Here is a 17,037-nt window from a genome sequence, read left to right as displayed (position 1 = left end):
TCCCACCAGACCCAGTCAACATGGCCAGATGATGGAGTTGTATCTGGGCAACATCTGGAATGCCACAGATTCCCCATCACTGATCTATTCCTTATATTTATTAGTAGTCTTAATATATAAAGCTTCTAGAGACGTCGAAGTGCCTGCACCTGCATTAAGCAAGGTTTAAGTTTGAAATTCAGTTGCTGGATGGGAATGCACACAAACACAATTCATGCAGTCTAAATTAGTGATGTTATCTGGATTTTTTAGTTCAGGTATATCACGTCATTACTGACACAATCACCTCTTTTCTGTTAGGAGGGAGCAGAGGCAGTGCCTACTATACTCACCTGTAGTGTCCCTTCTAAACATTCTAGAGTATGGCTAAGATGTAGATTCGAGCGAAAGCCACTTTCCTGCTGGTTAGTTGCAAGGTGCTATGGCAACAGTTGGCAATTAGAGATGAACCCTGGTGGGAAAAATGAGGGATAAATCATAATACAGACAACTCCCTCACCTGTGAAGCGTTCGCAGAAGAATTACTATTTGCTTGCTGTTGATGAATTTGTGCAAGCTGCTGTTTCTGCATTAGTGCCAGTTGCTGTTGATGATGCTGGTATTGTTCGGCTGTAAATGCTGAACAAAATATAAAATAAGAGAATACCATATCAAAATACATAAACCTCGTGTGTACAGCCCTTATACTAAAATGGAAATGCAACATGTGCAGCTCCATATGCAACATATGCAGCTCCATGTGCAGTACATATATTCAGTGTTCCTACTTCAGCCGGAGCTGCAATTAGCAGCTCTTACAAAAGGAAGTGTGCTTCTAACACTATGAAGCAATAAAAATGTGGCTTGCCATTCAATAACAGCTGATTGCCATATTACAACTGTCATACTAAGATAGAAAAGTTATCAAATATCCATTTGAATCCCCCCGTTCCTATTTTAGATAATGCCTGTATTCCATCCCATCAAATGAACATTTAATTTTAAAATGAATAAATTATTCAAAAAAGAAAAAAAGAAAAGAAGCTTTATGAGGTTTTCATTATGTTTCCCTCAATTAACCCACCTGATGTAGAAAGAATGTGGGTCAAGATCTGATCTATAAGAACAGCTGGTTATGTTGATTTACAAAGAAAAACGATGTTATGTCACTTATTCATCTATGAAGAGTTCTAAAAGCAGAAACTGAATAGCGATTTTGCTGCAGTTTTCATTTCAGTCCATCTTAATGAAAAACTCTCCACAGCCAACTTTTAAAGCGGTTTAGGATAGAGAATAAGGTAGTAAATCTAGTCTAGACAGCACACTGGCAGGATTTCCTGATTCCATTTTTTGGTAGAAAACTCAAATCTGAGTATTTTGGATGCTTTAGATTTTTGTTTTGAACATCTTAGAAAAGCAAAATAAACATTCTGCAACAGGAACTGCTTATACAGAACATGGTCTAGTTTATCAACCCAGACTCCAAACTACAAAGAAACACTTTGCCACTGTCAAGTTTCCAGAAACAAATTAGTTGTGCACAACTTTACTCAATGCTAGTTAATACACAGATTAAATTAAGAGTATTCATCTGTAAAACTCTTAAAGAGTATTACTACATTCACACTCTTTTTGACCAGCAAATATAATTCACAGCTATAAACACTGCAAGTCTAAACTTTTTTACATATCTGTTGCCAATATGCAACAATCACCAAGTTCAAGTGTGTTGCTCTTACTACAAATCTGAGGATTGCCTAGGCTTTTGAGTTTTCCCCCCTCCTATCCAAATGGTGACATTTAGAATAGGTTTTTATTTTTTATTATTATTAATTAAGTCTGCATGCCATCCTTCATCCAAAGATCACAATATAAAGGTTGAAGCACAAGGACAGACATTTAAAACATGAAATACTACAAAGACAAGACTTGCCTAGACACTGATCTGTGGGGTTCAACTTCCACCAGTTTTCACGAACTGAATTTGAAACTCACTTGCAACTACACTTTTAAACAAAGGCATTCTTTGCTATCAAGTTCAGGGGTTTTTAGGTCTTGTATCAACATATTGCTATGCATATATATAGCCTGCATAATTGTATGGCAAGAAGGATATACACAAGTTACCGCAACAGCTCCACAAATAACCTTAAAGGGTACACCAACAAGTTGGTCCACCCAATTAGTCAACAGTTTTGTTTGATGTTCAGCTTGCATTCCTGCATTCTTAAATTCTACCCAATGCAGAGATTAAAGAGGAAAGCAGAAATATTTGGTGGCAATTGCAACATTAATGTAGTAACAACAATGCATCAGTTGGAAGCTCTGCCAGTTTTTTTAAATGAATTTCTCCAGTAATATATAGATACACAATGAGTCAGCAAGCAGCGGTGGTGGTGATGACGGCAGACGTTTTTCACATAAAGCCTGGCTCACAATAATATCTCTTCTTCGCTACCTAGCTGCGTAGCTTGAGCTTCACATGACACACTGAAGGAATATAATAGCACAAACTGGCATTTATACGGGTTAGGTTCCAATTAGCTTGTTTAGAGTAGTCCAATCAAGTCTTCCCCCATGTGGCATGTGAAGCTGCTGATTGAGAAACACAAGCCCAAAACCACCTGAAGCATGAAGAACTTTGGTACAATTCTTTGGATCCCTGTCCACTAGATAGGTGGTTAGAACTCTGACCGCAATTGTGCATCATAGAACTCTTCAACTGCCTGAAGGTGCATTTAAGCTTGTTAAAATTATACTGAGCTCTACAGGAGGCAATCTGCAGATATTCTTGGCACTCCCTAAAAACTCTCCTCTATTTGCTCTGTTTTAATTAGGCTACAAGTTGCCTCAAGAACTTTTGTTAGTAAAGTTAATAAATGCATTCAGCTTGTTACAGCAAACACAAGAAAAAGTTATGTGGCATCTTAAAAACAAGGGGCTATAACCAATGTAGTTGTCCTGTTAGCGCAAGAACTTCTGCCCCTTAGATACCCTGTGTTCCAAATTTGTTCCAGAGGAGATGGTGTGTGTCTGTGTGTGTAAGTGTGGGGAGAGAAAGTCCAATTGCACAGCCAGACATCCTTGCACTAATTGCTGAACTCAGTGGATACAGTCCCAGGACATTATTTTCCGTAAGGGTAGCCAAGGGCCAATCCACACATGCTGGTAAAAATTCTACTTAAAAGTCACATCTTTGCAGAGAGACTGAACAACTCCCCGAGAGTGTTAGCCACAAGTGACACACATTCAACAGATTTAAGAATCATAACGTTTTCAAAAGTAAACGTGAATTCTGTACAGAAAACTAAGTCTTAGTTTAGCTAAAACTGCCAGATATATTTAAATTTGCTTGTGAAGATGAATTTTCATTCACTCTTGCAAGCACACTACAAAGTCAAATAGGGCAACTGAATCACCCTCCATGTTTATATTTGTAACTTTGAAACTTACTGAGATTTAAGTGAAATTTCCTCCCATGAATGAGTAATCTTTTCACTTCTTTTTTTTTGCCAAGGGGTACAATTTATGACATAATGGACAACTACCAATCTACAGCCAGCTTCAAAAATTTCAGAATGTATTCAAGGACTTCAGGGATTTCAAGAGTTACAAAAGGCCAAGCAAGCCTTTCAGAAGTCTCTGTGCTGTGCCCTATATATGAAAGCCATGTAGAGGAACCTACACTTTTGAAGAACTCAAGTGTGGGTTTCTGAGACCCGCACATTCACAAATTAGTTTGGAAAGATTAACACCCAATTTCTTCTAAGTAAATTCTTAATGATAATAACTTAATCTTGTAAAGAGTTGAAAGCTCTGCAAGGCTTGCTTTATATAAGCTGCTGGGGAAATTTCAAGTACAGGACAAAATTATTGTTTTAACATAATGGGCTTGACTATGAAACTCCTAATAAATGACCACTGACTCCGTCCCATTGAGCTGTGTGGCAAAAATATGAGATTGCTTTCTAAAGCAGCTACCCACATAGCTCAGGAGCAAACCCAAGGGGGTTTCTGATAGCATTTGGTTTTTGAGATGGTTGAATTGCAACAAAGTTAGAAGTCCATGACACCAAAAAAATATAATTTCTACATGCAATTCCCACACCTGCATACTTGGATGTGATGCTTTCTCAAGGCAGGAAATGGGAAGATTTCAACTCTTCCCCATGCTCCACAGTTCATTAGTGAGTGGTGAAAATATATCAAAAGCATGAATAGTGTAAACTGCATAAAACAGAGGATGTATTATTTCATTAAAGTGCAAAACTTAGGTTTTGATACCCAGGCTTTATGCTTTGATACAGAAATTAATTATAGTGCAGATTTTATAATCCTTTTGCTGCAGTTCATTTTTAAGAGCCACATAAAAAAGGTAAAATATGTTATGTTTTAAAACTGGATGCACAGTGCACTCATTTCCATATTTAATATAGCCAACCTTTTAGATTTCTATTAGTCAGACTCGTGTTACGCTGTTGTCACTCTGCATACTTTTGCTGCAACAGATTGCTCTATAAACTTCAATTTCTCTAATTGGCAATTACTTATTTTATATATATTTGAGAACTTTTTAATTTTGTTACTTTATTAAAAGACATTTATGAGTATACAGACCTAATTACCCATATAGTTAAAGTCATTAAATGCAATTAAGCACAATGTTAAGTCTGTATTGTTTATTCAACTGAGTATTTATTGCGTATTTTATAGTTATATTGCGATTTTAGTGTTACGTATTTTGAAATGATACAAGGAAGAAAAACTCTACACAGGTTGCTCAGTTTAGTTGGCACATGATGTTTAATGAGCAATATTACTAGCAGTATGCCAGCTGATACTATCAGTACACAGAGGCCCTTTCATATCAAGCAATCACACTTGTTGACAATGGTTGTTGGAATTGATTCCTGAGAAACAGATCACTTATCTATCATTTTTCCTGCTATGCTTTAGGTCACATATATCTTTTGTATAGTAAAAGGAGCATTTAGAATTGGTTCTCCATGGTGATCATGTTTAAGAACAATGCTTAAGAACCTCCCCATGATAGTACAATCGGACTGAAATGTGTAAAATGCTCTTGTATGAAATTCACCTTCAACAGAAAAGATTCAGTAAAATAAACGAAAGGTTACAAAACCAGGCAAGTCACTAAACCATACAAAATATAATGCTTCTCAAAGCTCTACACAAGTTTTTGCTTTCCTAACATTCCTCTGAAAGGCCACTTACCGGCAAAAAACCCATGTATTGGCTACCAGACAAATGGGATGGGGGAAGTCATTTAGCCTATACAAAATAGGTTATAAGTGCCTGAAAAACAACCCCAAGATTTTCACTTCTATTCTATCAACCCAATGAAATTATAAACTTGCTGATGTGTTTGATTTAAAAGGCATGCCAGCCTTATGATATTATCATGCAAATGCTATGGAACAGTTCTCAACAGACACAAGTGCTCGCCAAATCAGTGAGCCTTTTTCTATGCAAAACTAGCTCTCAGGTATCCATGTTATATAGTTCTAATTTTTCATCATTCATTGCTTAAAATGTAAGAAAAATAGTTAATTAGTTAGTTGTTCTTTATTTGATGCTCACAAATCAAATATAGTCAAATCTCGGTTGTCGAATGTAATCCGTTCTGGAAGCCTGTTCTGAAATGTTCGACAACCAAGGTGTGGCTTCTGATTGATTGCAAGAACTTCTTGCACTCAAGTAGAAGCTGCATCGGACGTCTTGAAACTGGAATTTACTTCCGGGTTTTCGGCGTTCAGGAACTGAAACGTTCGAAAATGGAGCCGTCTGACAAACAAGGTTTGACTGTAATCATACCACATACTCAATATGGCTTGGGACTTGTGTTTTTGGAACACTTAACCCAACAACCCAACTTTCTAGCTTCTTAAAGCAAGCAACTGTTATAACTGAGTGAATTCTCAGAAGTCTGAACTACACCATGCGGGTAGAAAACCAAAAAAGAGAAAAAATGGTAACAGTTGACATCCAACACACACCTGATATGGCTTCCAAATTTGAGGCCCCCTCATTCACAGCAAATACCGTCAGCATATTACTTTGCACTAATGTGCATGAAGGCGGGGCACTATGAAATTTATTTCTGCTTACACTGAACTAGGCATGCCTCTTACAGTAATTACATATAGAAATGACAGTCAATCCACATCTGGGAGAGGTGTGTGTGTGTGTAAAAAATGTATGACAAAGAAACACACTTAATGAAGTTGTCATCTCTCTGTTGTAAAATACTCTATAAGGCTGCAAACCAGCCCTATGGAGAGGTTTCTAGGATCAAGAGCCTGGTTTTCATTCTGTATTTTATTTGAAGATATGTTGGATTTTAGGAGAAACAGGAACACTATTAGTAAGGTATGCTTTACAAGTAGCTTTACAAGTATTCCAACACCGAAGTTGCTGACACTATTAGAATATCACTTAACATAAATGGATTTAGGCCAAGGTCACAAAAGGCACTAACTAGTACAAGCCCAGAAGTTTTGATGCAAGTGTTTAATGTCTGATACTGCTATTTCCTGGAAGAATTCAGCATAAATTCAAGTTTTTTAAATGAAAAACTTAAAATATTCATAGTTTGATGTAAAACACAATGAATGATATAGTCAAAAAGGCACCTGGCCTTCAATGCATAGCTATATAACATGCAAATCCTTTTCCTTAAAAACTTTCCCTTCAAAGTGCTCTGTTGTCACATGATACATTAATTAAAGGACTATCAGATTATATCCAGAATTTCCATCCAACAGTAGGCTTGCTAAAACGGCCACATCTCAGATTTAAGCTAAAATATTATGAAGATTTTATTTTCTTCCTTTCTATATAAATAGTGTATGTACAGTCTTTCCATTAGGGATGGACTAAGCAGCCTAGTTTTGTTCTGCTTCAGTTTTTCTGGGACTTTAATAATAGGTTTGTCCTATCTCACTTTGTGCATATATTTTGGAAGAACACTAAAAACTGTATGGATTTTTTAGACTCCCCCCCCTTGCAAAGTAAATTTGTGGGCATCAGAACTACATTTCAAAATCTGGATAAGTACATTATCTGTTTGGGAGTTGTCTTCTGATCTGCAAGCGTGTTGTGTTGCTCTGCTGTCAAAAGTTTAATGAATAAATTATTTCTCCATCCTTACTTTCCATATTACAAAAGTTAAGCGGTTATGAAACTTGGGCTGTACTTCTCAACATACAGCTGATGTTTCTCATTTAAACACAAAATTTCCATGACAGTAGTAGTAGTCTGAACTCTAGTGAGAGATAGATTCTCCTTTTTAATGATTATAGCTAAACTTCCATTTATTATACGTATTCATAAATTTTCCATTTATTGTACATTAGTAACAATCCATAAAAGTATAACTGACAGATTATTAGGAATTCTGTCTCATTCTGAAGCTAAGCAGATCCACTCTTAAATCCAACATCATCACTGCTACAGAGAACATAGACTCCCACACATTTAGATTAGTAGGAAGTATCCCCAACTCATCATGCTAATTTGTTCTCTACCATGGCAGATTGTCTGGGCAGCAAGTGTACCACCTTAGGCTGAACTGAAACAAGTCTAGAATGCAATGGTGAAGCTGTCCTTATCTATACAGGTTACTGCAGTGGCCTGACAAGCTTCTTCCCATATTCTACAAAATTTCTATAGTGCTAATTTTTTTCTAACCAGCACTCTAAACAAAAATACAACCCAAGTTAACTCTTTACTTGTCAACAAATACTCTCTTCTCAATCAAAACCTTATTAAAAAATGATCTCAAAGCACAACCATAGAGTTGCAAGGGTCAAAGGAGGTTTACCCATCAACCATCATGATTTTTACTATTAGTCACCGACTATAGTGTTAGCTAAGCTTCAGTTAAGAAGCTAAACTGCAGAGAGCTCAATGCACACCATATTCCCGAAAGGCTGCTCTGAATCTCTTTGCATATTTGGCTACTTCAGAAGGATTCATGGCTGTGAAAACTAAAGGTAACATAATACGGAGAATATAAACAGAGTTTTTAGGAAGAAAAATAAATGAATACGGCAGGGGGTGGGGTGGAGTGAAGAGTTAACAAGTCCAAGGCTTAGACTCAATGATCAAACCATGGCTATGGTGCTGCATCAAAGTCAGCCAACTGTACCAACCTCAAAAATCCACCTATGAATCATTCTTAGATAACATTTATCTTAAGACTTCAAAGAACCTCAGACCTTACTGTCAACTTTTAGATTTAAAATTTTGCAGCAGTAAATATATGCAACTATTGCTTGGGCAAATCAGAGCCACTTGTTACAACTACAGTCAAAGGTATGGCAAGACTAAATATTTATTCAACTGGGTGCTAAACGTTTGGTAAGTAGACAACTATAAAGATTTCCAGCAACTACCAAAGGACACAGTTGATTTCTATGGCTGGAAATCATTTCCTTTTAATACTATATACTTTTGCACCTGGAAACTCTGAAGTTAATGACCACACTTATGATTTGCTCAGTGAACCTTAAAAAGCAAAGGAATGCCACAGCCATAATGCTAAGTATAACAGAGATTGGTATTCCAGGTATGATGAACCTGGTCCTGCACATTGTACAGGAGACAACCATTTCCCGGGGTTCCATTCCTGGCCTTGTGCACATCAGCAGAGCATGCATAAGCATGTCCTGCTCCCGTTCTACCCTCTTCCAGGTCCAAAAGTACCCACACATCATTTGGACACACCTAAAACAGTCACTGCCTGTACATAATTTGGTTCTCTTAAAATAGCCCAGTACAATTTGTGACTGACTTGTTGCTGCTTATGAATAGTAAGACATGGCTGTTGGGGTACATTTGGTTTGGTAGGTCACAAGGTGCTAGCCCAATACTATGCTGCAATGACCACACAAGTACACATTTGCACTACAAACTCTTTTCACTATTAGAATTGATAATAACTTGGCCCTAATGGAATAAGGAAACCACTAATAAAACTTTATCTAGGTCCAACACTACTTTGAATGACTACAGAGATAATAAATATTGATGATAAATGCCATGAATGACTAATGTAATTAGATCATCAAATATCTTAATAAAATTGCTAGGGACAACATTGTTGATATTCTTTTATTCCACAATGATAGTGCTGTTTTTTTCCAAAGAGACAAACATGCATTGCTACTGAAGAGTTCAACAGAAGTTAAATACCGTGGTTGACTTCTGGGAGTCTTGTATCACAAAGGGACAAGTATACTATGATCACACCATAAACATTCCACAGCTATTAACTATTTGCAAGTTACACAGTTAATCAGTAAATCTTCAATTCTGGCAACTACTTCCAGAAATCATTCTGTAGGACAGCTATTTGAAAAGGATGCAAGCAGTACCCGTATCTTCGAGCTGTTCACCTGGTACAAGTGTACATTTTGGAAAAACAATTTTCATTTGACTTACTGATAGTATTGCTTTACTTAAATTGTATACCTGTTATTCTAAACAATGGACTTCAAAGTTTAAGCTTCAGTATACCACATGTGTTAATTCAGGGGAGTACTTTTCTTTTTGTACATTTTGATGAGTTCCTTAAGATCTGGTACAGCAGGTGTTATGGCATCACTGTCTATTAGGCTAATAGCCACTACCAAATTATTATTTTTCACTGGTGGACTAAAAATATTTGAGAGTGTTGAACTTTTCAGTCAAAGTTAAGAATGTTTGTACGCAGATCTTTTCATGGTTAGCTGTTTCATGGATAATGCTGGCTCTCTGGTTTTAAACTGCCCCCATCTTTCAGGTTTTGCTGTTTTCTTATGCTACATTTTAATTCTTAATTTTGTATCCCATCTTGAGAATCCCCACCAAAAAGCAAGCTAAATTGCTGAAATCAATAAAGAATGCCAAATATTCATAACAAAATTAATTCTGCATGGAAGGAGAGATTTGTCAGACTTTATACTGCCGAGAATTTCAGCAACTGCACTTAAGTGCACAATGTAAAATATAATTATTAGCTGAGAAAGACATGGAGGAGCTAAAAAGCTGGATCATCTTTGCCAAAGACAATTTTAGTATTAAGTTTGTCAAAATCAACATACCAAAGTGTGCTGAACCACTGCTACTTTTACTTTGTATAGAGGTACTGCATGTCTGGGTCCCGGGTTGTGCTGTGCCAGTTCGATTTACACTCCTGTGTAATTTCCTATAGGAAAGTTCATCATTGTCACTGTCATGTAGGGATGGTGTCCGAGGCCTAAAATGCCGCCATCTACATGATTTGATATTGACTAGTATTTGACTGAGGTCTTTAGAGAAAGATCTGTCCGAGGTATTTGTTTCTGAGGTATTGGCAAATTGATTGATTGACGAGTGTAGTTGTGAAGAAAGCATTTCTGAATCCAGCTGGCAAAATGCACTGTTGTTCTCCGAATAGGCTCGGTCCAGTAGCACCCTAAAAATGGAAAGATTGTTGTTTTTATAGCATACAAGCTAAAGTGACATTTACAACCCAACCCCTTTTTATATCAGCCACGTTGGGGGGAAAGAAGCAGAAACAAAAATTTGAGAATCTTGCCACAAAACTTTCCAAACCAACTGTTAACTCAGAAGACCTCCAACATTTGAAGCATAAAGAATTGTGTTAAGGGCCATATGTGAAAGAGCAAGTCAGCATAAAGACTTAAGTTATTATTAAATAAATAAAGTCAATGTGATAAGATAACTTATTTCAACATTCAACATGTCACTTCTAATAAAGTATTTTTAATGTAGTTGCTGGATCACCCTTTTGCTATCAGGTTTTCCACAATGCCTTGTATAAATCTTTAAGAAATTACTGTAAAATTGCAATTAAAAGCACTGGCAGATCTACAGAATTCTGAATGGGCAAAGATGAGGATACGGTGTCTTTTAAAGACATATTTACATTTGATTAGGAACTGAACAGGAAAAACAGAAAGGGAAGCAAAAGCACAAATTAAGTTAATAATTTTAGACAGCCTTTAGTTGCACTTCAAACCAACAATGAAGAGCTTGTTCCAATACAATGCCAAGCCATGATTTGGCACTATGTGAACAAGCTGGAGAATCTCACTACACACAATTTTCTGCTTCTTGATAACAGTTTATGGCAAATGAATCTGACTGTTTAGATGCAACGACAGACCATGGCTTTCCTCAAACCATGATTGGGGGCAGGGAATAGCAGCATGAGGGAAGGAATAGCCTGTAAGCCTAGTGTTACTCAAGCCTTGTTTATGTAGCACCAAACCATGGTTTAACATTATGGCTTAGGCCTGTGCAAAGAAGAAGAAAAAAACCAAGCATGCTTGAAAATATAGCTGTTTGATCATCATTTTTTATATTAAAGAAAATATGCACATATTTCACCAGTTTTAGACCGAGCTTGACTGCCTGCAGATTAAGTGATTTCACTTCAGGTTTAGCTGATGGTTGAAATATTTTTATCTTCATTGCCTGTGACATGTTGCAAGATTTACAGAGCTTGCCAGCCCACCACTGGTAAAGAAGAATATTTGCATTCACAAATGAGGATCATTTTTCCCCATCGAGAAAGCAATTATTCCTATCAAATGAGAGCCCCCACTCCTTAAACACTTGAAGAGAGTGGGCTGGTGTTTTCTGCCTGCCTAGGCAAGAGTTACAAAATCTATTACCCCCCAATATGGGAAAAGACTTGAGGAAGGGTGCATCAGCAAGAGACGTACTCCAAGGCAGCAACCATCTCTCAACTCTTAAGTATTGTCCAGTAAAGCACCAGCTGAATTAATTTCCTGAAAAGAGAATCAGACTCTCATCTCATGCTGTGCTTAAAAAGGACAGCTGGAAGTAGCAAGAAAATTTTCTCATAACTTCTGAGTGTACCCCAAGCTTACTTTAATGAGAGTTGTTGACACACCAGCCCCTTCTCCTGAAGTGCTGAAAAAGGAGCCTCGACTGCTGACCACAGGGTTAGCAATCAAGGCCAGACCATAACTTGTGGACTCCTCTTTCCCATCTCAATACTTTCATTGCTCAAATGCTTCCAAACTTTCCTGCAGCGGATGATTTAGAGGATTATCTTAACCAAGGTATATGTAAAGGTAAAAAAATCCTTTAAGGGCTAGTTAATTTTTCAAGTAAGTACAAAAACCTAAGCAAAACTAAAAGAACTTTATTGTACCGCCTTTCACATTCTCACCGATACATATTGAAATTTTCTGTTAAGCCTACCTTCCACCACGTCCAACCCGTCTACGTGAAAACCCAATGCACCGCTGGGGTATAGTAAGGGTTGTTAAGCAATATCTGTAACGCTCATCTCCTAATGTTCCCCCTTTAGGAGTACTCCACGGCCAGTCACCAGTTTGGTCTACATGAGGCTTGAAGAGAAAATTTTGAGAACAAATATTTTAGAATGTTACTTTCATTGTTAATATCAGTATTATTTGTTTGTAGAAACTCAAAACTTACAGCATAATACTGACAGCCTGCTTTCCTACGGAAAGCAAATGGACCATCAGGATCATTTTCTTCCTCAGCTTCAGAAGAACCAGATAAGACCTTTGAACACACAGGAAGAGAACACAGGTAAGAATCTGAGGGCACAATTTTCTTTCCTCCCCTAACTATAGCACAATTCTAAATCTCTCTATTCAGAATTAAGTCCCACTGAATTCAGTGGGCTTAGTCCCATGTAAGTGGTTATAGGATTACAGTCGAAAATATGAAAGTCATACTTGGGAAAGCGGTTCCTCATCAGAGCTGGGAAAGTCATATTGATTCATATCTTTAGCATTGAAGACTGGCAGTGCAGCAGGAGTTGTCTGTTGAGTAGCAGCAGTAGCCGAGGAAGGTACAACTTTGGGCTTCTTCTCATACTTTCTTTTGGGTCGTATAATGTCCGCTTTCTCTTGCTGCAAGGAGAAAACAGATAACCCATTAAGAAAAGGCAAAAAAAAAAAAGAAGAAGAAGTCTAGGCAACCAAAATATAATAAAATTGGAATGATAAATTTTTATTACATTTACTTTACACTTCAGTTATCTAGGATTCTTCTAGACTTGGGACTCTAAACATTTTGGCCCCATTTGAAAAAGCTGAATAAGTACATATATCTTCAAAGATTTAATCACCTTGTTGACTTTGAATTCCTTCAGTTCCATACTTTCTTGGTGTTTAAACTGAGTGCTATTAGGAACAGGAGCAACGGGAATAGCATAGGTTGGCTTCATGGGCTGCCGCTGGGCCATTACCTCAGACACGATCTCGCCATTATAATCGCCCAAATTATATCTGAAAATTATAAAAAAGCTGCTATAATTCTTTTTAAGCATTTAATACTTTAATATTTACACCTACACTTTGTGAAATCCTTTATTATCCAGTAAATACAGATATTATTTCATCTTACACAGACAAAATACTCCTATAGCCTTCTTCAACCTGTTGCTCTCAATATGTTTTGGACGACACCTATTGGCCATGCTGGCTTAGGCTCATGGAGAATTGTAGGCCAAAACATTACAGGGCGCCAGGTTGGGGAAAACTGTTATAGAACACTACAACAGCTTCCAAAATTCTTAAGTCACGATTTCAGCAAATAGATTAGACGTGTCGGAATTAGGTGGCAAGTACTGATTTTGAGTCAGTATTATCTATGCAGCCAACATCACTGGATTAGTTCAAGAAAAGTAGATTATGACATGGTGGTTTTTCTCAACTGATGCCACAAATTTCTACAACGGACACCATGCAACAAACTGAATCCCTTTAGAACTGAGAATAGTCCATTTCAAAGTGCTTCCATTAAAAATTTAATATATTTTCCTGAAGTTTTCAATAAATCACCAATATTTAAGACAGTTATAGAAACATGCCAGACTCAAATCTCCCCTGCCCCGCTCTCTTTTTCACAATACAGTGGTACCTCTAGTTATGAACTTAATTTGTTCAGCCAGCACACAATTTCCGTTCTCATCTGGGGCAAACTTCTCAACTCGCGGTAACTCTTCTAGGTTAGCGGAGTTTGTAACCTGAAGCGTTTGTAATCTGAGGCTTTTGTAACTCGAGGTACCACTGTACTGCCTTCACCTCAGCCTCTCATCCATCAACAAATGAATAGTAGGGAGCAACTTATGCTGTGATTTTTAAAAGAAGTATTTTTCTAGACACCTGCCTTGTGCTTGCCTCAGTTTCAGACTTACAAAAGGTGTGCTTCAAAAAGATAGGAACCTGCTTTATACAAAGTCTGACCATTGGTCCATCTAATAATGCTTGTTCTGCCTGGCAGAAGTTTGTGACTGTCTCTTGTCAGGAATCTTTCCTAGCCCTAACTGGAGGTGTCAGGGATTGAATCGGGGTCAGTGACAATTTGTTAAACTTGCCCCCTCAAAGTAGCAAGACTTATCAAAGATATCAAGCTAAAAGCATGTGAACTAGAGCAAGCGATCTAAGAAGGAGCTAAGGAAAAATGCCAGAATGCATGATGCCACAAGTTTATGATTTGTAAGCCCATGTTATTTCTCAACTTGTAAAAGGAGAGCTCATTAATTTTGACTGGTTCCAGGTAGAAACATCAGTATTCCATCCAAGTGAAATTGTAACCAACTGATGAATACATTTGTCACGCAGTCACTCCAACAAGGCAGGTGGGCTCTCATGAAAATACAGCATTGCTTTGTGACTAGAAGTGATGTTCACTACCAGATTCATAATGTTAAATAACTACTGTACTAAGATACAAATAGTGAACATGCAAAAAAGAGCTGCATTTAAGGAGACCTTCCATACAGAGAAAGCTACCTACCCTATGACAGAGTCAGACCTTTACAATATTGCAATGTGGTCCTAACCATGTCTACTTGAAAGTAAGTCCTCTTGTTTTCAATGGAGCTTACTCCCAAGTAAGTAAAGTTAGGACTGCAGTCGGTTAAAAAATCTGAGCAAAATAAATAGAACATTATCTCTATTATTTGTATTTAATAGTAACATTAACAATACTTTTTTAAAAAATGAGTATTTCAATAGACATTAATTATTTACCTCTTTTCCATAATTTCCAGTGTTAAATGCAGTAACTCCCTCTTACTTTTTTCCCGTCTCTTTATCATCTCTAGAATTGTTACTGCGCGACTCAAATCCCGACGCAGTTTAAGCATCTTTTCATATGATGCCTCATCATTTTTCCGATTCTGCAAAATAAAAAAAATAGTCACACAGACCACACAGACACCTGCATTTTTATAAAGACAAACTCTTCTGGGCCATAACACAATCCATTATCCTTATTCCTCTTGCAGAGGCAAGCTCTAAATAGTGTACCTGTTCAAAGAATTCGTATAAATATAAACACACTCACTTTACGAGTCTGCATCTTTTCTGTTCGCCTTCTAAATGCAACGTAAGGATCGTTTGTGCTGGAACCATCACGCTTCTCCTGTTTTACTGCTGGGATAAGAGACGGACCTCGACAGTTTTTCCTCTTTTTAATCCAGTACTCATATACTTCTCTAATCAGTTCATCATCTTCTTTCAAGAGTAGCTTCGCCTCCTGCAGGCTGACTGGCTAAAAGTAAAACACAAGTGTGCCACTTTTGTACATTTATTTATTTTGCAACAGTTGTAACAGTTTCAAACAGTGATGTGGAGCCGGCATTTCCCCACTACTTTACTTTTTATATAGAAAACATTTTCATTTCATAGAGTTGCATGCAATGTTAGCTCTACTCCGAGTAGACCCAATGAGATTAAAATTAATGAATCCATCTATTGGGTTTCTCTAAGAAGAACTTTGTTGGATAAAACCCATATGCTCATTAGTAACCATGAACATATGTCAAATGTAAATGCAGTATTAGGCAAATTTCTCAGATTCAATGTTTTTAGTTATGTTTAATAAATACAAGTAAAACAAACAGGGCAGGGATAGGAAACTTACCCTCCAGAAGCTGTTGGGACTCCAATGCCCAGCAGCCCCAGTCACTAAAGCTAATAGTTGGGGATGCTGAGAACTGGTTTAACAACATCTGGAGGGAATCAGGTTTCCCAACCCTGCTCTAGAACATCAGAAATTTTTCTGATGCAAGCTAAACATTTTCAGTTGAAAATTAACATATGCAAATTTGCTTAAGATTTTCTTTTCAATTCAAAACTTTCTAGCAAACCCACATAAATGCTTTCAAGTATCTGAAACAATGCTATACCTGTTGACCACTGCCTTTTTCCAGCCGATCTATCATTTCTTCAAATTGCAAAGGAGAAATATCAATCTTTTTCTTCAGCTTATTCACAAAGGCCTCATCTTCTGAATCCAAGTCATAATCTGGCTGCTCTGCATCCAAACTAAAAGCTGGAGGGGTAAAAGTATGTTTTATGCTTTTGTTCTCAGGTGTTCTGGGGAGAAAGAGGTAAGGCAGGGCAGACAGCTATTTGGACATTGGCCAAATTTGGATGTAATGCTCAAGCATAGTTCCAGGCCTACACTTCACCCTCACTTCTCCCATATCTAAGTTTAAAATAATTATGATTAGTTTCAAACGCTTGCCCACTGAAGCTAATCAGTTAGTGTTAAGTCACAATTCCAGTTTGAATGAAAATGTTTTATGATATACCTTATACCATGTCAAACCATTATTCAATTTAGCTCTTTACTGTAATCAATGACAGAGTGAATGGCTGCAACTCACAGAGGATTCAGACAGAAGTCTTTCCCACCTCTGCCTGGAGACGCCACTAACTGATACTGGAACATTTTGAAAGCAAAGCCTGTGGTTTCCCATTTAAGCTATGGCCCTTCCATACTGAGCTGTGGCCATGAGAGAGGGACCTAGGTTTGCTCATGCAGTTGTTATCCATCATATTGTTATGTCTGAACATAATGTTACAGCAGCTTTAAAAAGAGATTAGTTCAGTTTAAGTACTGGTTTTTACAGAGACCAAGTTAAAATAAATATCCTCTTTAAAAAGGTCAATTTCAATTTAGAAATCTGCATACAAGTTCCTATAACATGGAATACTAACATAATTTTCTTTACAGCGTCCTGACAATGTC

General features: G+C 37.3%; 2 protein-coding genes across 6 annotated transcripts in view; both read right to left on the bottom strand.

The window, feature by feature from the left end:
* LOC310827983 (integrin beta-1-like) overlaps window positions 1–17,037 on the bottom strand; it is a 437,041-nt gene that overhangs the window by 198,052 nt on the left and 221,952 nt on the right. The gene's annotated exons all lie outside the window — the stretch shown is intronic.
* Window positions 1–17,037, bottom strand: part of EPC1 (enhancer of polycomb homolog 1) — a 52,070-nt gene that overhangs the window by 3,608 nt on the left and 31,425 nt on the right. For 4 of the 5 annotated variants that reach the window (XM_083704753.1, XM_083704750.1, XM_083704752.1 and 1 more), the window contains 9 exons: window positions 16,190–16,335; window positions 15,346–15,552; window positions 15,030–15,178; window positions 13,121–13,280; window positions 12,726–12,902; window positions 12,460–12,549; window positions 12,220–12,368; window positions 10,086–10,438; window positions 500–618 (listed from right to left, as the gene is read on the bottom strand). In XM_083704753.1, the coding sequence (XP_083560879.1) occupies window positions 500–618; window positions 10,086–10,438; window positions 12,220–12,368; window positions 12,460–12,549; window positions 12,726–12,902; window positions 13,121–13,280; window positions 15,030–15,178; window positions 15,346–15,552; window positions 16,190–16,335 (1,550 nt within the window). Of the gene's footprint in view, window positions 1–332; window positions 420–499; window positions 619–10,085; window positions 10,439–12,219; window positions 12,369–12,459; window positions 12,550–12,725; window positions 12,903–13,120; window positions 13,281–15,029; window positions 15,179–15,345; window positions 15,553–16,189; window positions 16,336–17,037 lie in introns of all 5 variants that reach the window. The other variant, XM_083704754.1, reaches the window with a different exon arrangement.

The sequence above is a fragment of the Podarcis gaigeae genome (assembly GCF_964106915.1).
Source record: "Podarcis gaigeae genome assembly, chromosome: 12".
In the NCBI taxonomy this organism is placed as follows: Eukaryota; Metazoa; Chordata; class Lepidosauria; order Squamata; family Lacertidae; genus Podarcis; species Podarcis gaigeae.
This window is presented reverse-complemented; position numbering and strand designations above follow the sequence as displayed.